General features: G+C 42.2%; 1 protein-coding gene across 1 annotated transcript in view; it reads right to left on the bottom strand.

Annotated features, from left to right (window-relative positions):
- The window catches only part of QPCT (glutaminyl-peptide cyclotransferase), a 30,139-nt gene extending 8,483 nt beyond the window's left edge, over positions 1-21,656 (bottom strand). The window contains exons 1-3 of the mRNA XM_082851416.1: positions 21,522-21,656; positions 10,787-10,933; positions 4,148-4,426 (exon numbers count right to left, since the gene is read on the bottom strand). Coding sequence (XP_082707542.1) covers positions 4,148-4,426; positions 10,787-10,933; positions 21,522-21,641 — 546 coding nt within the window. The 5' untranslated portion in view covers positions 21,642-21,656. The remainder of the gene's footprint in view (positions 1-4,147; positions 4,427-10,786; positions 10,934-21,521) is intronic.
- Between the last annotated feature and the right edge of the window lie 469 nt (positions 21,657-22,125).

Genomic DNA, 22,125 nt, shown 5'->3' with positions numbered 1-22,125 from the left:
CCCATTGGAATCCATAATCTTTTGAAATGTTCACCTTTTCCCAGTCTTTCCTTTACCCTTATGATGTCCTCACTTCACTATATATTCAGCTTAAATTCCAGAGTCAATCATTCTAATTGCTCCCTGCGTACACACTCAACTCCTGTGCCTCTCTCTGCCTTGGTCAAACTCACATGGCAAAAACATAATATTAAGTCCAACTCTCTGCCTGCTTTGTGCCTGCACTCAGGCAGCTGAACATGGATGAAGAAAAATACACCACCATTTGCTCTCTCCACCCCTGTGTAGTACTGGGGAATGTGCTACCATTGGAGGAACTGAATTTGATGTTTCCTTAATCTGTTATGGATAACACTTCTCCTCTTATCTCTCTAAGGATATTAAAATAGTGTTCTTTAAGTTATTTTCTGCTCCTGTACACTATTTCTTCTGAGTTCATTTTTCAACTTGTATTATTTGTTTTGTTTTCTTTCTTTCATGCTGGAGATGGCCCTCAAATATCTGATCATCCTTTGTGTTCATTTGCATTAAACAATAATATACTAAAACACTGATTAGAGACACAGATTGGTTGGCTCCACTGCAGGGTAATCTGATGCCCAGTGAGTGTTTTCACTGAGGATCCCCAAATGTCACTGTCTGTGGGTCTTTTCTATGAGGTGGTTCACATTTTCCAGAGAAGGATCCTCCAGGTTCCTGTCTGATGGGTGTGAGCTAGCTGCTGTCTTTCTCGTGCTGGAAGTGAGGGAAGGCTAGGGAATCTCACTGCTCAGTGTGTAGTCTTTCCCCTAATCTCATTGATTTCCATGAGGCACATCATTACTGCCCTCCTTTATATCTGGTGTCCCAACATCCAGAACCTCCCTGGTTCAATTTCTCCAGAAAAATATCGTGTCATCTCCTACAAGGGTACAGGTGGAATACCTACCTGCCAGCTGTGGGGTAGAAATCTTATATACCTAAGTACTCCTTATACAGACTTAAAACACTCTCCTCCTCTGCCCTCTGCCTCACTTCTGCCTTCCTTACTGTCCCCTCCCATCCCTGAGCCAGTCAGGATTTTTCAGGGGACCACTGGCTTCCTTTTTCCCCTCTGGGGAATGTGACGTCTCTCTACTCTGATATGTCATCTGCCTTTTCTCCATTCACCTTCTGTCTTCATATGGTGGTTTCCAGATGTTCACTGGATTCTTCAAAGATGGAATTTTTCTTGATTGTTTTAGGGTGATTTCATCAGAAGGAGGAAAATGTCTTTATCAAGTGAAAAGTAAGTTATCTTTGCATGGTAATCATTTCAATTGTCTTAATATTACTCCTTAATTAGGCCCCAAGAAAAGGACAGTTTATTGTATTTTGAGTCTCTCATAACTCCTGACAGTACTAAGCACAGGATGTGTCTATCTGTATACTATATATGCATTCAGGGTTTAATAAGAACTCAGTAATGAAACAGATTGTCTCACTGGCAACACGTGTATAGTGCATACATTAGTGGAGACAGTCTAAGTTTCCAGTTGTCTAAAGGGCCTTGACTGGTTCCAAAGTTCTAATTCCAAATCAAACAGAACACCAGGGCAGAATAAGACTGCTTGGGACCGGAGACATTCTGTTCATGCCCAGGGCAGAAGCAAAAGGAGGCAGTCTTCATATTCTGCAAGCTTGAAGGTTCGGGTGCCTCAGAAATGTCAACAGCTTGGCGACTCCAGTGTTCAGTGCAATGACTTCCTTTCATTCTCTTCTCTTAGCACCATTTCATTTAGATAGGCATAGACCGTTCTGGACAATTACTCTGAGTCCTGTGAGGCAAGTTGCTCTTTTTAGTTCTTTTTAGGATTGGCAGAAAAATAACTGTGGCCTTCAACTTCTAATAACTCAGCCTAGTATCTCGGAGCTAGAAAATCTGCACGGCTAGATTTTCTTCTAGTCATTCTTCCTGGCAATATGACAAACGCCTAGTAACCAGTGTTAACAGGGTCAGTATGTTACCTGCAGTCTTTCTCCAACCAAGGCTAATGCCACAACACTAAGGTGTAACTCAGTGGCCTAAAACAACAATCATGAGTTCTGTGGGGTCTGCAGGTCAACTGGGGACAACTGGTCTAGGCTGGAGAAGCTCTGCTTCACCCTGCAGTCATCTAGCTTGGCTCTGCTCCACAAGCCTCTTAGCCTCCTCCTGGGACTGGCAGGCCAGCCAAGGCACGGTCTCCCCATGACGATGGCAAAGACATGACAGAGCAAGTCCAATTGCACAAGCACATTTCCAACCTCTGTTTGTGTCATCTACTAGCATCCCATTGGCCAAGGCAAGTCAAATAACCAACTCCAGAGACAAGAAATGAGGAAGTACCACCTGCTAAAGTGGGAGGGCACAGCAAAGTTACAAGACAAAAGAGGTGAATGTATAATTACAATCTTATTGCTAGAGGAGGAAGACTGCAAAGAATTGGAACCATCATCCAGTCTCCTATCCAGTCTTCTCCCAGGTCACATTCTTCCACCCCTTACCCAACCCATGACAGCTGAAGGACATAAAATATGTCCTTAATACAAATCTAGTTAAAGTACAACTGGAAGAATAAAACTGATACTCTCAAAGTTTGCATTCAAAACCAGTCTTTATTTTTAATTGTCCACATCACTGCTTACCTCTATTAGAAAAGATAATTAAAAGAATGTATGTGTATTTTGTTAATGGAGATCCCCACTCCACAACTCATTCAGTCCTTTCTATTTCTGTTCACCAAAAGCAGGTGTGAATTACATGGAAAAAGGTAAAGGAGCTCACCAAGAGATTGTGAGCCCACCACACAGATTGTGTCTTTAAGTCATACTTCGCCTCACTTCATGTCCTTACACTAGAAATGCAAATACGAAAAATTAACCTTTTATATCAGCTTCTGAACTCTCTCACCCAATTGCTGGGAAAGGATGCTAGTTAAAAGCAGGACAGAGCATGGGACAAAGACATTATAGAAGGTTCAGAAAACAAAACAAAATGAAAAAACAGTGAAAAGGATACTGAGAGGTTATAAACAATTCTTGCTTTCTTCAAGTTCAGCATCTAAAGCAAAAATAGAACCAAATATCTCTATTACTTCCATTACAAGATAAATCTTTTACTTCTTTACCCCCCTTATATCAAAAGCTGGCCCCTTCATAAAGCTTTGAGGGGAAAAAAAGGTATTTGTTGCCTGCGAACAAAGTTTTTTGTTTCTGCTTTGCTGTGTTTACTTGGTTATGAGTGATATCTGAACAAAGTGTCTTCATCTAGCTTAGCACTTTTTTTCAATATACACTTAAGAACACAGAGACTGAAATAACATCTGAGAGTCCCAGAAGTATTCTGAGCTGAGAATGTAACAAAAGCTCTGCTATGCTGCATAAAATTGAGCCAAGATTCACAGATAATAACAATAATACATTTCTGCTTCATGCTTTTCATCTTGATGTGTCTGAATTACCCACTGTCTACTTCAGAACCACTAGCAGAAACTCCCTCCTTGACTCAAGGCCGCCACATCTCAGTATAGAAGGCTGTGATGTTCCATGACTATATAAACAAGAAGAAATAAACATAATTCTCCTACACATGCCTGTACCAACCTTCCACCTTCTTCATTTTTTGTAAAAAAAAAAAAAAGAAAAATTTTTTTTAATTTGATATGTATTCATAACTAAGGAATCAAGTGCCAATCAATGAATATACTGTCATGTACTTATTGCCCATGGTGGACATTTTACTTTTTTTTTTTTTTTTTTTTTTGCATTACGCGGGCTTCTCACTGTTGCGGCCTCTCCCGTTGCGGAGCACAGGCTCCGGACGCGCAGGCTCAGCGGCCATGGCTCACGGGCCCAGCCGCTCCGCGGTACGTGGGATCCTCCCGGACCGGGGCACGAACCCGTGTTCCCTGAATCGGCAGGCGAACTCTCAACCACTGCGCCACCAGGGAAGCCCAACATTTTAAATAATATAATCTTCCAATTAATATTATTTCAACTTCATTTCATTTTGCAACAAATTAGTACAAATTGTACAGAAAGTCTACACTTCTAAATGGCTTTCTCACTCACCCAAGGATTCTAGAATTCACTCTGAATTACTGCTAACACGTTTTATCTCAGGAATCTACAAGAGGGAAACAGATACCTTCAACGAATGGAGTTGCTTGTCTACGGCCCGGGCAAGTTCCAGTATCATCGCACACGGCACAGCTGAATCAGTGGCTCCCACAAACACTCTGTTGTCCCAATGAGGAAAATACTTGGAGTCATAGTGACAGGAGAGGACCAAGTGTCGTTTAGCAGTGGGATTGAGGGTGCTGATAATATTTGAGAAAGACCGGTACCCATAGGGTGTCTGACTCAAGAAGGTATCCACTTCCAAGACCCAGTCAGCTTGAAGTCTCTGAATTCTCTGCATGATGTGCTGATCAAAACAAAAAACAAAATTTCAGCTCTAGACAGTTAAATTTTATGTAATGCCTTTCAAGCTAAAAATGCAATCCATGCTTATTATATGAAGCAAGGATGTTTAAAGGAAAAGCTAATCATCTCCCTCTCCCTTAACCTCCCCCTGCCAATCCAACTCAACCAACTGTTAATATTACCAATGTTAAGAGTCTGCTGTATATCTTTCCACACCTTTCTCCTATTTATACAAACATGTACTAGCACTCAAACACGTATATTTGGCCGAGGGATGTATATTCTTATAAGAATAGAATCCTACTCTATATTTGCTCTGCTCCTTGCCCCTCTCACTTAACAGTGTATCATGGACATCTCTGCACATCAGGAGAGGGAGCTCCAGTTCAGTATATATTAAAGCCCACTTTTAATATTTCTAGGAGGATAACAAGACAGGTTTGAGAAATTAGATATACTAGGTGGGTCGTACAGGTCATAACTTGTACTCTAAGCTCTTTGAGGGTGAGAACTGCACATGGCAGCTCTTTTTGTCCGAAGCACTTAGTATGTGCCCCCAGTCAGCAAATATTTCATAATGTAACAAACACTAACAAAAAATACTAATGCTCACCTGTTAAGGATAATTCACAGAGAGTCCCGTTACAAGGGGATGGTTGGGGGATATTTGAGGTTCTGCCCGCTCTAATAATCAATAAGCAACTCTGAACCATAATGACATATCAAGCAGTTTTCCCTTTGCATTCCAGGCAGGTCCAGACCCACTGCAAACGCTGGTGAAAATAAGGAAGAATCTATTTTCTCATCTCTCCTGGTCATCTTGGGCTTTGTGAGCAACATGGTGACTGACAGGGAAGAACAGCAGATGGAAAAGAAACACCACTTCAGGGACTGGAGGTGTCTTCTTAAAGAATCTAGGGCTACCCTGGTGGCACAGTGGCTAAGAATCCGCCTGCCAATGCAGGGGACACAGGTTCAAGCCCTGGTCCGGGAAGATCCCACATGCTGCGGATCAGCTGAGCCCGTGAGCCACAACTACTGAGCCTGCGTGCCACAACTACTGAAGCCCATGCACCTAGAGCTGGTGCTCCACAACAAGAGAAGCCACCGTAATGAGAAGCCCGCGCACCGCAGTGAAGAGTAGCCCTGCTCGCCACAACTAGAGAAAGCCCGCACACAGCAAAAAAGACCCAATGCAGTCAAAAATAAATAAAATAAATAAATTTATTAAAAAAATAAAAAGAATCTAGAGTTTGTGGTGTGAAAAGCTACAGATGAGTTCATTGCTGTTCCATTTGCCCTTTCCTATCTTTATTTTCCCTTTGCTTTATTTTCCTCACTATGTTCCATTTATTTCATTTTGAAATATTATACAGATTTTTGTAAGTTGCCTTAAAAAATTATTTTTAAGTCACACAACAAACTAACCATCAACACATCTGGCAGTTTGTTCCACAATGAACATCCAGTGGGGATGGACCTTGAGGTGATAAACAAATAACTTATAATGACTGGAAAAGAATGGGAGATTCCCCTCCACACATGACTTTCTAGCCTAGCCAAGTCTTGTGTGACCTGCCCTAACTAATGTGACATGACACGTAGGCAAGGGCCTTGGAACAACTGGGGCAGGAAGCTTCCAGGAAGAGGAAAACTAAGCCAGAGGGAGGACAGTGCTTCTACAGTCAGCCCTGCAAAAGCCAAATAAACAAACAGTTTCCCAGATATTCACTCCTTGCTCTCTGTCAGGAGGTGGACTTTGGCCTAAAGAGCATGTATACACAGTACCTCACCTTTTCTATTACACATTTACAGGTTGCCTTTTCATATAAAAATAATTTTTAAAACTTTATAACCTTTTTGAAATTATCACTCATATCTCATTTATTTTGTTATTCTCCACAATTCTTAGCACTGAGCTTTGTACACAGTAGGCTATCGGTAAATATGGGTTGATTATAACAAATAAGTTATTCTCAATGAGATTATATAAAATTATATGATATGGAACATTAATAGTTTGACTAGAGAGAAATCACTGCATCTAAGACAAGTTTTCCAGAGAATTTGAAAATAAGTTATCCTCAGACTTTGGTGAAAAGATATTTTTCCATAAAAGGGGTCAATCTTAAAAAAAAATAAAAAGCACATCCGCCAGAACATCTGGTATCCAGATGATGAGCTGCTCCATAAAATGTGTTCAATACCAATAGCTGCCTGCATGCTTACAAAATGAACTGGGATTTTAAAAGATATATCTGTTAGCTTTGCTCAGCTGAAGTCTCACACACAAACTCATTCCTCATCCAGTGAACAGGTTTTGGCCAAATTTCTGATATCTGTGTTGACACTAAAATCCACAAAAGCATCAGCAAATGCCCCCAAAAAGAGTTCTGCCTGAACTAACATTTTTTATTCAGTATAAATATTTTTATTTATCTTAGCAACTAATTTCTTTATAAACAATCAAATTGGCTGCATAATCTAATTAGGTCACCAATATCCCTTACAGTTGAGCTTTTGGCTTGCAGACTTAGTCTGCAAGTTCCCACTATAATTCTCTAGAGCAGGCTCCAGAAGCTACTGCTCTTCTCACTAGAGTGCCCCTAAACAGGGAGTGCTTGGCTATGAGAGGGCATAAAGCAGCTGTGCTTCTCTAACTACAGGTAGCAAAAGCCTCTGCCTACCAGGCATGCTAAAATGCAGTTTAGAAATACAGACTGTATTTTGGATTTCTATACATCTATCTTTTTAAATAGAGAAGGCAGAAAAGAGACAAAGAGAGATGGATAGATTGAGACAGAGAGAGATGGAGATTGAAAAGAGAGACAAAGAAAAGGATATGAAAATAGAGGGGGAGACAAGGAGAGAGAGACAGAGACAGGCCAAGAGTGGGAGTGGAGAGACAGAGAGGAAGAGAGAGAAAGATAAAAGTAAACATGGCATTCTACTTCCTGGGGAGGAAGGCCCCAGGGGATTTTAGGTTAACACTGGTGAATGATCCTGGGTCAAATTAATTAAACTTACATTCTCATTTCCAAGTTCTGAGAAACACTGTCATTAGTAGAGCAGATTTGTTTGGAGGAAGCAGATCCTGTGATATTTGCAATAAGTCTGCAAACAGACCCTGTCTGGATGCTGAACCCTGCCACTGGGGACTTCAGGGTCCTCCTCCCTCTTGGGTGCACCATATATTAGTCTCTCAGGCTGCAAGCTGAAGGCCCTCCACCCAGAGCCCTCCATTCAGGGATACACATACCTTTCAACGAAGAAGCCCAGCTTTAGCTACTCAGATGCACTGGACACAGGGGATTTTAACCACCAAGTTTCTAGCTTGCCTCTTTTAGACAAAGTTTCTGGCTTGCTCCTTAGTGAGACTTTACCACCCTGATTTTTTAAATGTATTTTTTATTCTTCTCTCAGCTAGAAATCACTGAAATCCTCTAAAAATTAATACTGTCAAAGTATTAAATTTACAAATAAAGTATCTTCTCGAATAAAAATATTCTAAAAATCCAACAGGCAGCTTTAGGCCCATTGATCGGAGACAATAAAAATGCAGACTATGGGATATTGTTCCCATATTATCTTCTGAAAGGGAATTCATAGCAATGCACATCTCTATTGATAACTGATAAAAGTTAAATCACTAACCAATTTTATATCAAGTCCACACTTTTTTTTAGATTTTAGAGTCTTCTTTAATTATAACCCTGAAACTCTGTGAATTATAAAACATCTGATCTAGTGCTCAAAAATGCCTTAGGAGAAAAAAATAATTTTCCACCATTCTTGTCAAAATGTAGTTCAGAGTAAAAGGTACTGATCCTAGTCAAATTAAAGCCATTAAGTGTAGTTCCCTCATAATAACTCAGTGTCATCTACCTCATCTTCAAAAGAGGGAACCATTTATCTTCCACAGCTTAGGGGACAGCTCTCCTAAAACTCATGGTAATTTTCTTTCCCCAAAATTATAAAATCAAATCTCTTAAGTGAGATTTCTAACACAACCATCCTGTTAGGACTACTACTTTGTCAGCCAGCCCATGTGCAGGTAGCCCAGCAGCTATTCCCAGCACATTCCAAAGCACCGTCAGTAAATTTCTCACTTGCCTCCACCCCACATGACATGGAAGATGTTATTATGGATTCCGTAACACTTTTAAATGAATATGAATTTTTTAAACCACGACAGAACCTATGTGTATTATTTGTGAAATCTATTCTGTTGACGTTAAAGATCAAATAGCAATATTTGTTGTCTTCATGGCTTTCTAGAGGTCACAGGCAAGGAACCTCAGGTCTGAAGTATGCACATACATTTCTCGGTGTATACTTGGCCTTCTGAGCAAATGGTACCGGGAAATGAAAAAAGTGGAGATAAGTGAGCGCTACAGACCTAGATTTTTTCTAATGAGGAACTGAGGATTTGGGGAAGACCCAGTAAATGCCCTGAACTTCTTTTAGAAAATGCTTGGGAGACGAGGCCCAGGGGAGGTCACTGAAATGAGTGGTATGCACCTCACTCTCGGACCCGGGCCTGAGAAGATACAGAGCTGGACACATTTGTAAGCACACACCACAGAGCTGGTCTCTCCCTGCTACCATTCTCCAGGGATTGGATGGAGAGGTCAAGCAGATACCAGTCCAGGTTCTGGCCTCAGCACTGCTATGCGTACAACCTTGAGCGAGTTAATTTGCATACTTAAGCCTCAGGTCTTTTTTTTTTTTTTTAATTTTATTTATTTTTGGCTGCATTGGGTCTTCGTTGCTGAACGTAGGTTTTTCTCTATTCGCGGCGAGCAGGGGCTACTCTTCGTTGTGGTGCGCAGGCTTATTGTTGTGGCTTCTCTTGTGGAGCATGGGCTCTAGGTGCACGGGCTTCAGTAGTTGTGGCTCGCGGGCTCTAGAGCGCAGGCTCAGTAGTTGTGGCACACGGGCTTATTTGCTCTGTGGCATGTGAGATCTTCCCAGACCAGGGCTTGAACCCATGTCTCCTGCATTGGCGGGCGGATTCCTAACCACTGCGCCACCACAGTAGCCCCCTCAGGTCTTTTTAAATCTGTAGCACTGGGAGAACAATTGTACCCACAATTATTGTGTGGACGGAATGAGACGATCCATGCAAAGACCTCTGTAAAGTGGCTGACCTGAAAAAAGTGCCAGGTGAACATCAGCCATCATCAGTATTATTCCTCACTCTGCCTAGAGCTTAGAAAGAACTAAGGTGCTCTTTGGGTCTCTGCCACCTAAGTCCTTAGGGGAAGCAAGAGCTGTTTGGATAGAAGACAAGAGGCTAACGGGGCAACAGACAATGGCATCTGGGCTCAACTTGAAAAGCAGAAGCCAAATACTGGATAGAGAGGAAGAGCCCACCAGCTGTGCTGCCAGGCCTTGCAGGTATCACTCTGTCACAGCAGCAGAGTGCCAAGGTATTTGCCTGAAGTGTTAGGGCAGGTGGACTACTCTCAGAGGAGGATATGAGAGGCCAGCCTCACCCCATTCCTTCCCAAGCTGCCCCTTAAAATGGGGCTACTTTGAAAAAACAGTCATTCAGAGCTGGGGTTTCAGATTACTTAAGAGGACTGACACTAAGGAGACAGAGAGACATTCAGGTCTAGCCCACCTTATGGCTTAATCTACCCTCTATAGCAGTGCCTTTCAAACTGCAGTGTGCAAATCAGTGTGCCTTGAAAACAGATTAGTGGGTCATGACCAGCTTTTAAAAAATCATAATAATAAATAGTAAAATAGAATTAATATCAGGGTAGATTGCAGGTAATAGGAGTATTTTTCATGAAACTTTTGTATCAGTTAACTCTATGTTTGTGTGTATAAAACGTAAAATATATATATTTGTTTACCATGGGCCAGAGTCAGAAGCCTGAGAAGCATTGTACTGGACAGAGTAGCTTATCACTGATCTTGACTCTCCCTCCTGGGAGAATACAATTTCCCAAAGGGGAATAAAGGCTTGTTAGGACAGTAACTCACTCTTGACTCAGAGCCATTAAGAAAGAAATGTCCAAGCCTGTTGATATTGGGTGTTTAGGGTCCAAGAAAACTCGGTTGGTACCCGGGGTTGTGTCATAGAAACGATCAAGAGTTGAGTACTTAGTACCCTGTCTGATGTTGCACCCCAGACAGAGATTTCACACATAAATTGATTTAGGTTAACATGCATCTTTTAATTCAGAACAGATATTTGCTCTCAGTTGTTTGGTTTTCTGGGTGCTTATTTTAGTGAAAAAGATGAGATGACAGATCTGAATATCAGACAACTCGGCACTTCAGGCATAATGTTCTCTCTCATGTGAAAGCAAAGTGTTCGACAGCCTTCAGGTTTGTGCTGTTTTCTCACCTGGCGAGCAGCATAGCTTCCAGGGGATCCGGGATATCGCTCAATCAGCAGCGGTCGTAAGTCATTTTGCCACATTTCAGAAATACTGGTGCCTTCTGCAACTTGTCGAAGAGACGATACATTCAAAAGGGCCGGTTGGTGATAATTCTGAGGATCAAATAAAATTATTTAACTGGCTATCATTTCATAATATGTTTAAGACTTATCCTGAGACACTTGCAATTGTAAAATATTCGCTTTGAACCTCAAAATAAAGGGATAGCTCTTACGTTATACAAAGTAAATTAAACTACTCAACTTTAAAATTGGCCTCTTAGATCTAGAACTTAAACTGTTTTGGCGGCTTGTTTTTAAAACAGAATTAATATAATGCTTTGAACCTGAGAATTAATATTTAACACTTATAGCCTGTGTAATTTTAATAACTTTTGTACAATTGCTTTGTAAAACTAAGGTTTACAAATAACAATTGATATTCTAGTCTTAAGAAAACTTAATATTTCAAAAACTACAGCCAAAAAACAATATAATTTGTTAGCATAATTGCTTTATAAAAGCCAGTGAGGTGTTACAGAGTAAGTGTATTCCTGGGGTGCGAGAAACTAGATTCAAAGTTTCTGGCTGCCATTTATAGGTTGGATGACCTTGGGCAGGTCCCTTAAATTCTCATTCCCCTCAAAATACCAATAAAGGAATTTGAGCTAAATCTGCACTGTCCAATGTGGTAGCCACAAGCCACATGTGCCCATTAAGCTCTTGAAATGTAGACAGTCGATGTGTGTAATACACATATTGAATTTCAAAGACCCAGCATGAAAAAAATGTAAAATATCTCGCTAATAATTTTTATAGTGATTACACGTTGAAATGAAAATTTTTGATATATTGAGTTAAATATAGTATTAAAATTGGTTTCACCTATCGCTTTTTTCTTTTTTAATAGAGCTACTAGAAGATTTTAAATTATATATGTGCTTCACATTATATATTGCTATTGAATAGCACTAACCTAGATGATTGCTGCAATTCTTTTCAGCCAGAGCTTGATGATTCTATAACCCACTAAATAGTACACCTTTGCCTTCAATGAAAATTATTTTAATATTCTATTAATGCTCACACTCTTTGGTACACTTATATATTAATTAAGTGAACCCTAATTTAAGCAGCTGAACAAACATAACATTCAAATTTGTATTTTGGATATGACTTTACATGTGATACGAGTAATGATGAATCATTCATTCATTACATGTTTGGTTTTTTGGGGTTTTTTTGTGGTACACGGGCCTCTCACTGCTGTGGCCTCTTCCGTTAAGGAGCACAGGCTCCGGACGCTCAGGCCCAGCGGGCATGGCTCACGGGCCCAGCTGCTCCGCGGCACGTGGGCTCTTCCCGGTCCAGGGCACGAACCCGTGTCCCCTGCATCGGCAGGCGGATTCTCAACCACTGCGCCACCAGGGAAGCCCCCATTCATTACATGTTTATCAGGTACTCAATGATGGAATGTGTTACTCCTCCCCATAGGGATCAGTGTGATTCGTTGATCAGAGGATTTCTTCCCTAAGGGGAATGTTGAAGGTAACATAAATTCTTTGGAATGCAAAACAGAGCTCAGGGGAGCCCTGTCTACTTTACAGCTTTTTCCAAGACCTGTGTAAATTGACTATGTCTAAGTTATCACATGGCTATCTTCACTCCATGGGACACTGTGGAATTAGAGAATGCTTGTTGCCTAATTACTTATACCCATCTACACTTCGCTATGCTTCAGCGTCACTCTCAGGTATTATCATGCAGAGAGCGTGAGCTGTGGGTCCAGGCGGCCCCCCTTCAACTCAGCCTCTCAACTCAACTCCCCACCACTTACTACTAGCTGGCCAGGTTACTTAACCTTATTAAGGCTTAACATTCTCATCTGTAAAAGGGAGGTAATAACACCTACTTCCTAGGGTAATTATAATTGAGCTAATACATGTAAACTGCCTCAGTAACTATTTGGAAAGTTTTATTAGTTCTATTACTGTCTATCAAACATTAAGAGGGATAGAATTCCAAGCTGGAAAGGCCACTGAGAGATGATTATCATCCAATCTCTTTGCTTTCTGTCAGTGGAAACTGAGTCAGAGAAACCAACTGATTTTCCCAAGGTTGTAGGAGAGTTACAGGTTAAGTTCGAGAGAAAGGATCCTGGCCCTGTAGATTCCCCATCCCATGCTAGTTCTCCTCTGCCTTCCTACACTGTCTGTGAACTTCCACTGTTAAACACAACGTATCAATGCTGTATCTGGAACATCTCAAGGTTTGTGTTTATTTACTGGCAATATATTTTAAAATATATTTCCTTAGTAAATTTGTTGCTGCAGCCTTTAAACTCCTTGGTACCTCAGATCTAAGTCCTCCTGTTAACTCTCAAACAGCACTTTGAGAAGGAAGAAGGAGCTAAAAGACAATAGAAATGTGAGAAGTGAAAAGAGAATGGAGGCAAGAAGTTGGAAACTTACATGGTTAATTATTACTTAACACGGGCCAACAAGAGCCTCCGGTCTCTCCTGCTGCCTCACAAGCCCCATGCAGGGCCACTCACCCCCCACCCTACCCCACCCCGCCCCCACCCCGGTTCACCATGCTTCAGTCACCTGGCATCCTTCCAGGACCCAAAGCAGTGTGAGGCTCAGGCCTCCTGGGGCCTTTGCATTGTGGTGCCTTCTACCTTGAAGGCTTTCCCCTTCCTCTTCACCTGGCTAACTCCTGCTCATTTCAGGTCGTAGCCCAGAGGCCTTGTGTGTTTACTTGTTTAATGTCTGATTTCATGCAAGAGGTCAACTCCAGGAGGACAGGAACTATCTCTCTTACTTTCCACTCTCTCCCCAGAACCACACAGTACCCAGCTCACGTGGCACACTCAATAAATACTGGATGAATTCATCAAATGTGGAATCGACAGATGAACTCTTTTTCTAAAATAGTTCAACTTCACTAAGATTATGTTTACATAATAATAAAGTAAAATGGGCATGTTTGCCATCATATATACCAAATCAGTTGAATGAACAGAAATTATAAAGTCAGGAAAGACAAGTGGCTGCCTGCTGCAAAGGGCCAGGAAGTGCTGTGGGTCAATGTTGATGGGCTTTGTTCTTTTTGAATTTCTGAGAGTCGATGCTCGTGATGATTTAGAGTTGAGTTGGCCCAGTAGTCATGGTGACAATCAAGAACTGTTGTGTCAAAGGCTGTTTGGCCAGGGGCTCCTTTTCTATGCACTATCTATTACTCCATCCCAGAACCTACCTGGTCACTGTGGTCCTTCACTCCATGTCCACAGTGAAAGGAAATCAAGCTGATGTGTAAATGGGCAATTTATATTAAAGATTGCTGCCATGACCTCCCCCCGCCGCACTGCCCACCTGCCCAGTGGGGTGGAGTGTCACTCCAGGACCCTTTGTTTTGGACATGTAAGATCCCCCTGTCCAATAAATCATTGATGTCTCTATCACTGTCACCGGGCTCTTTCTCTGGCCTTGAAACTAGGCAACTACAAGGCTTGCAGGCCTGAGGGGTACAGTCCAACAACTGGTGGACCAAACAGGAGGCCAAGGAAATTCCCGTGAGCCCCGAGATGTTGGGAAATAAGGACGGGGAGGAAGAAGATAGATATATAAATAGGTGATTTATGGAGGCTTGAAAGAGTTCTTAAGAGATTTAAGAAAAAATGGGAACAAAATAAATAACCCTCCAGCATCTCTACCTGTAACAGATACCGTGGATGAAACATAGTTGACAAATAGCACCAAAAAATGCTTAATGGATGAATAAAGGGTAAGCTCAGCAGACAGGCCCATCAGTGCTCCTGAGTACAGACACTGACCTGTGTTGATCCTCAACCTCCTGGGCTCACCCACTTAATGAACATACTTCAGTAAAGTGCCCTCCTTCACCCTGCCTCCCTGGGAATAAAGATGCCCCTGTGAAATCACAGAGATTAAAAGCTTCCCAATCAGTGATGGATAGAGAAGGGGAAACAGTCACACTCAGTTAATTACTTAAGCCTTTCTATTGATATTTATTAAAGCCCTGAATGGAAAAGCATTCGCTTTTTCCAAACTAAATGGCATCCATGCTATTTTTGTGGAGGCTGACTCTCAGAATCCAATAAATCTAGACATCTATGTGGGGCTGAGAGGAAGGAAGAAGAGGGGAAACCTGGAAAGAAAGTGTGGGCTGGGCGTGAGGAGAGTAAACAAATGAGGCAAAACTACGTTGAGCCCAATGTTAAATGCCAACCCCCAATTATTCTAGGTTTATTTCAGTTAAAAGGCATGTAGACAATTTTCTATTGGGACAGGCATTCTCAGAGGAATGAGTCTCTATTACAGCCCCTGCCTTGTCTTTCATCCAGGCAGAAAGGACAATAAGTCTGCTCTGGGTGACAAGAATCTTTCAGCTAAAAAAGTGTGACCCAGATATCCTACAGCATCTCCTCTGGACTAATCACATGGTGCCAGGCCAAAGAGGAGTTTAATTACATAATTTGTAGAGCTGGCCCAGCTTGCAGAGGGATTTGAGGTCCCAAACCATTGAATTAAAGGGAGAACATTACAGAAGCATAGCCAATTCAATTCTAGTTTCCATCCCATATGAGCGTCCCCCAGACAGCACTCAGATTAACACCTGTGTCTACGGCAGATTCAACCCAGCCGGCATTTACTGAACTCTTTCTGTGTCAGATGCCACTGATATTACAAATACAGTTGTGGAACAGTTGGGAAGTGAATAAGATAAAGTTCTGTCTTCTTTAAAGGCTAGCAGCCCTCTATCTAAAAGCAAAGTAGTGCAGGCTTTGAAAACAACAATTTAGGGCCAAATCGCAGCTCCCTCACTTACTAGCTAGGAAAAATTTCCTTATCTGTATAATGGATGTCATAGTACTTATCTGCCAGATGGTAGAAGCTCAAAAATGGCACATTTTCTTTCTCCCTCTGCCACCAATACCCAGGCTACCACTGGCCCCCTGTCCCTTCCTCGGAGTCTCCATTGCTGCTTCATGATTCATAAGAATCATGATGGGTAGAGGGGTAGATGGCTAAGAACTTTTCGAACCATGGAGGAGGGGAACCCTAAGATTTTTTAGAATATATGTGGCTCCAGAAGCAGAAGAATGTGAAATGCTGTGAGAGCAGTAATTGTCCTCCAGAACTACCCTGGAGGAGGACTTTTAGGTGAGGCCAACTTTCCTGTTCAAGGTTCCTCTGTTCAAAAAATCTGTCCCTCCACCCTCAATATGACTCAAATAATAAAGGAAAATTCTACCAATTAAAATATGTTGGGTCCCAGCTTTACAATAAAGTTTGGAAACAACCTAACTATCCAATAATAAAGGGATAGTTAAACTAAAGAAAGATAAGGGCTCTTCAGTTCGCTGCTGTAATGGTGGTCAAGTTTCCTCATCTGTAAATTGGGGATGAACGTACCCTCCTCACAGAGGCACAGTGAGATTCAAGTCAGATGCTTATATATAGAATCCTGGTACCCAGATGCCAATGCCCCTAAATATATACCTGTGGGCCCACCTGTGAATCTAACAACTTATAATATTACTTCTTTGGAAAACAATGTTTACAAGTTTCAAATAAGCAAATCACGGTCTTCTAAACACAACCAAAAATTAGGGTTGAACTGTTCTTACATATTAGATCCCACTGTTAGAGACACACCTTTATTTCAAAGCAAAGAAAATGGATTTCAAAATCAATGCTTCCTTTACCACACCTCACCTTTCGGCAGACCAGTGTGCCAAGGGCACACCCCACGTGACTAAAATAGCTAAATGCCATTCAGAGCAGGAAGGCATGTATTTTAGTGTGGATTAATTCATTTCCCAGGCTTCAAACTGTACGTGACATCTGGAAGACTTTATGAAAGCCTGGAGAGTAAGGGAGGGCAGGGGGAACCAGAAATCAGGAATTGTCATGGTTGATTTTGTCATTTGCTTCTTTAGCTTGCATCACTTTAAAGGAAACAATTTCCCAATAGAAAAGCGATCAGAAGTTTCTTAAATATAAAAGGGATGCATGCTTTAAAAGACATTTCTCAAAAGTTAGTCTCATTCATTTAAAACATTGTAAGAATCCAGCACCTTCTCCCACCCACAAATACATCCTGCCTGTAGATGATCCCTTCAGAGCAGGTCCCTCAAACAGTCCCCACCTCATTTAGTTCCATTCATGTCCACGTATCATAGACACATTTGGCGGCTCCACATTTCGGTAGTTAATGCCCCTTCCCAATTTCTGGTCAGGAAGGAGAAGATTTAAGTCTGTGCTGAATCCCCATGGGAAGCTTTTCTTTCTTTTTCTTTTTGCTAAGATTTTGCTGATTTATTTTTTTTAATAGATCTTTATTGTAGTACAATTGCTTCACAATACTGTGTTAGTTTCTGTTGTACAACAAAGTGAACCAGCCATATGCATACATATGTCCCCATATCCCCTCCCTCTTGAGCCTCCCTCCCACCCTCCCTATCCCACCCCTCTAGGTCATCACAAAGCACGGAGCTGATCTCCCTGTGCTATGCGGCTGCTTCCCACTAGCTAACTGTTTTACATTAGGTAGTGTATATATGTCGATGCTACTCTCACTTCACCCCAGCTTCCCCCCTCCGCCCCCCCACACGATGTCCTCAAGTCCATTCTCTACGTCTGTCTTTATTCCTGCCCTGCCACTAGGTTCAAAAGTACCTTTTTTTTTTTTTAGATCCATATATATGCATTAGCATACAGTATTTGTTTTTCTCTTTCTGACTTACTTCACTCTGTATGAGACTCTAGGTCCATCCACCTCACTACAAATAACTCAGTTTCGTTCCTTTTTATGGCTGAGTAATATTCCATTGTATATATGTGCCACATCTTCTTTATCTATTCATCTGTTGATGAACACTTAGGTTGCTTTCACATCCTGGCTATTGTAAACAGTGCTGCAATGAACATTGTGGTTCATGTCCCTTTTTGAATTACGGTTTTTCTCAGGGTATGTGCCCAGTAGTGGGATTGCTGGGTCTTATGGTAGTTCTATTTGTAGCTTTTTAAGGAACCTCCATACTGTTCTCCATAGTGATGGAAATAAAAACAAAAATAAACAAATGGGACCCAATTAAACTTAAAAGCTTTTGCACAACCATATGATCATCTCAATAGATGCAGAGAAAGCTTTTGACAAAATTCAACACCCATTTATGATAAAAACCCTGCAGAAAGTAGGCATAGAGGGAACTTTCCTCAACATAATAAAGGCCATATATGACAAGCCCACAGCAAACATCATCCTCAATGGTGAAAAACTGAAAGCATTTCCACTAAGATCAGGAACAAGACAAGGTTGCCCACTCTCACCACTCTTATTCAACATAGTTTTGGAAGTTTTAGCCACAGCAATCAGAGAAGAAAAGGAAATAAAAGGAATCCAAATCGGAAAAGAAGAAGTAAAGCTGTCACTGTTTGCAGATGACATGATCCTATACATAGAGAACCCTAAAGATGCTACCAGAAAACTACTAGAGCTAATCAATGAATTTGGTAAAGTGGCAGGATACAAAATTAATGCACAGAAATCTCTGGCATTCCTATATACTAATGATGAAAAATCTGAAAGTGAAATCAAGAAAACACTCCCATTTACCATTGCAACAAAAAGAATAAAATATCTAGGAATAAACCTACCTAAGGAGACAAAAGATCTGTATGCAGAAAATTATAAGACACTGATGAAAGAAATTAAAGATGATACAAATAGATGGAGCGATATACCATGTTCTTGGATCGGAAGAATCAACATTGTGAAAATGACTCTACTACCGAAAGCAATCTATAGATTCAATGCAATCCCTATCAAACTACCACTGGCATTTTTCACAGAACTAGAACAAAAAATTTTGCAATTTGTATGGAAACACAAAAGACCCCGAATAGCCAAAGCAATCTTGAGAACGAAAGAAGGAACTGGAGGAATCAGGCTCCCAGACTTCAGACTATACTACAAAGCTACAGTTATCAAGACGGTATGGTACTGGCACAAAAACAGAAAGATAGATCAATGGAACAGGATAGAAAGCCCAGAGATAAACCCACGCACATATGGTCACCTTATCTTTGACAAAGGAGGCAGAAATGTACAGTGGAGAAAGGACAGCCTATTCAATAAGTGGTGCTGGGAAAACTGGACAGCTACATGTAAAAGTATGAAATTAGATCACTCCCTAACACCGTACACAAAAATAAGCTCAAAATGGATTAAAGACCTAAATGTAAGGCCAGAAACTATCAAACTCTTAGAGGAAAACATAGGCAGAACACTCTATGACATAAATCACAGCAAGGTCCTTTTTGACCCACCTCCTAGAGAAATGGAAATAAAAACAAGAGTAAACAAATGGGACCTAATGAAACTTAAAAGCTTTTGCGCAGCAAAGGAAACCATAAAGAAGACCAAAAGACAACCCTCAGAATGGGAGAAAATATTTGCAAATGAAGCAACTGACAAAGGATTGATCTCCAAAATTTATAAGCAGCTCATGCAGCTTAATAACAAAAAAACAAACAACCCAATCCAAAAATGGGCAGAAGACCTAAATAGACATTTCTCCAAAGAAGATATACAGAGTGCCAACAAACACATGAAAGAATGCTCAACATCACTAATCATGAGAGAAATGCAAATCAAAACTACAATGAGATATCATCTCACACCAGTCAGAATGGCCATCATCAAAAAATCTAGAAACAATAAATGCTGGAGAGGGTGTGGAGAAAAGGGAACCCTCTTACACTGTTGGTGGGAATGTAAATTGATACAGCCACTGTGGAGAACAGTATGGAGGTTCCTTAAAAAGCTACAAATAGAACTACCATATGACCCAGCAATCCCACTACTGGGCATATACCCTGAGAAAACCATAATTCAAAAAGAGTCATGTACCAAAATGTTCATTGCAGCTCTATTTACAATAGCCCAGAGATGGAAACAACCTAAGTGTCCATCATCGGATGAATGGATAAAGAAGATGTGGCACATATATACAATGGAATATTACTCAGCCATAAAAAGAGACGAAATTGAGCTATTTGTAATGAGGTGGATAGACCTAGAGTCTGTCATACAGAGTGAAGTAAGTCAGAAAGAGAGAGACAAATACCGTATGCTAACACATATATATGGAATTTAAAAAAAAAAATGTCATGAAAAACCTAGGGGTGAAACAGGAATAAAGACACAGACTTACTAGAGAATGGACTTGAGGCTATGGGGAGGGGGAAGGGTAAACGGTGACAAAGCGATAAAGAGGCATGGACATATATACACTACCAAACGTAAGGTAGATAGCTAGTGGGAAGCAGCCGCATAGCACAGGGAGATCAGCTCGGTGCTTTGTGACCGCCTGGAGGGGTGGGATAGGGAGGGTGGGAGGGAGGGAGACGCAAGCGGGAAGAGATATGGGAATATATGTATATATATAACTGATTCATTTTGTTGTGAAGCTGAAACTAACATACCATTGTAAAGCAATTATACTCCAATAAAGATGTTAAAAAAAAAAAAAAAAAAAGCTTTTGCACAGCAAAGGAAGCTTTTCTTATAATGAAGTTATTCTTGGGTTGACTACCCTCATCCTCCCCAGGTTCCCTATGGCTAGTGGTGTGCATGTGTAAGTGGGGCACGTTGTGGCCCTTGAATGGTGAAGCTGTAAGTGTCACCCAGAGAGCTGAAGTGGGCTATTCATACACATCGCCTGTGGCTGGGCAGGAGAGGCATGTGGACCACGAGAGGGCCTATGCATTCACCTTACGTCCTGGATTTCCAAGCTGGGAATCAATACTGGCAGACTGTAAGCATTTAAAAGATCTGTTCAACAACACTGTCAAAGTTTATATCCCTTTACATTGCTGCTTTTCTTAGTATCTTTAAAAGTATACTATTTACTCCAATACCATTAACCTTTGCTTAAGTCCCTAGCAATTTCAGGATTTCAAAACTGTTACACAAGAAAGGGAAATAATTGTGAACCTATATACTTCACACAAAGGGAACTTGCCAATCACTTTTATCCTAAGTTCCTCATGTGAAATCTCCAACTCTATACATTTCTCTGACAATTGCATTTTACTGTCTTTTGAGAAATATATATATATATATATATTTATTTAAAGTAAAGCATGTCTCCAGTTAAGCTCCTTCGTTCGGAGCTGATCCGCTTAAAAATCTAAAACAGACTGACAGTGACAGGACCGTGCTGAGACTGCATGGAGACCTCAACGTCGGGAGGGCTTCCTTGGATGCCGCGGCGAGGGAGCGGTGGGCACACCGCCAGACGCGGCCAGCACCCCGGCGGCCAGGAGCGCAGAGACCGCTGGCCTCGCGTGTCCCGAGCGGGCGGCGGCGCGGCGATGCACCCTCACCTCCCGGCTCCGCCACCGCAGGCAAGTCACACTTCCTGTGCCTATCAGTACCCGCATCCGACCGCAGCCGAGCGGAGGCCGGTGACATCACCCAGCTCCCGTGGCATCTCCAAAGCATCCCCGCGGCCAGCGAGGACGCAGAGCCCCGACTCCTCGGGGCGCAGGGGCCGGGGACTTCGGCTCTGCCCCGCCTCCCATCCTACCTAGGTGGGGGTCACGGGACTCTTGAGTCCCCGCACCCGCAAGAGCCTCCCAGGTACAATCGCCCAGCAGCAGCCCCTCACCTTCTCCTGGGTCCAGTCTGCCGCTCCCCGACTGACACCCCGGGACACCAGGGGCAGGGCGGCCACCAGCAGCAGCAGGCGGAGGGTGTCCATGACGCGCAGGTCCCCGCCGCCTGCCATCTCTCCTGGGCTCTCTGAGCGCCGGTTCCCCGAGCCGCCGGCGGTCACGAGCCCGGGAACGCGCGTCCTTCGCCTTCCCCCTTCTCCACCCTTGGGTCGACTGCGCCCGCCTCCCCATCGCCTCCCGGTCGCCGCCCCACTGCGCTGCGCAGGCCGAAGCCGCAGCTCTCCACCACCACCCACCACCTTAGCAACCCGGGGTCTGGGCTGTCCTGAGAGGCACAAGCTTCCGAATCCATGGGAACAGAGACGGCCACTTCCTTGTCTAGGAGAGGAAGAAAGGAAGGAGGGAAGAGACATGGAGGAAGCATTTTTATGATCTCCACTGCCATGACTGGGAATAGAAAGGGGAGGGAGGGTTCATCAAACCCTGTGAGGTTAAGAATTATTTTCCTACGGCTCATTAAGAAGGGGTGGCCAGGGATCGATATTTACCGGATACTTCTGTACCAGCCACTGCCCTAGGTGCTTTTCCTATGTTCCC

Source organism: Leucopleurus acutus (assembly GCF_964270905.1).
Source record: "Leucopleurus acutus genome assembly, chromosome: 12".
NCBI classification, from domain to species: domain Eukaryota; kingdom Metazoa; phylum Chordata; class Mammalia; order Artiodactyla; family Delphinidae; genus Leucopleurus; species Leucopleurus acutus.
This window is presented reverse-complemented; position numbering and strand designations above follow the sequence as displayed.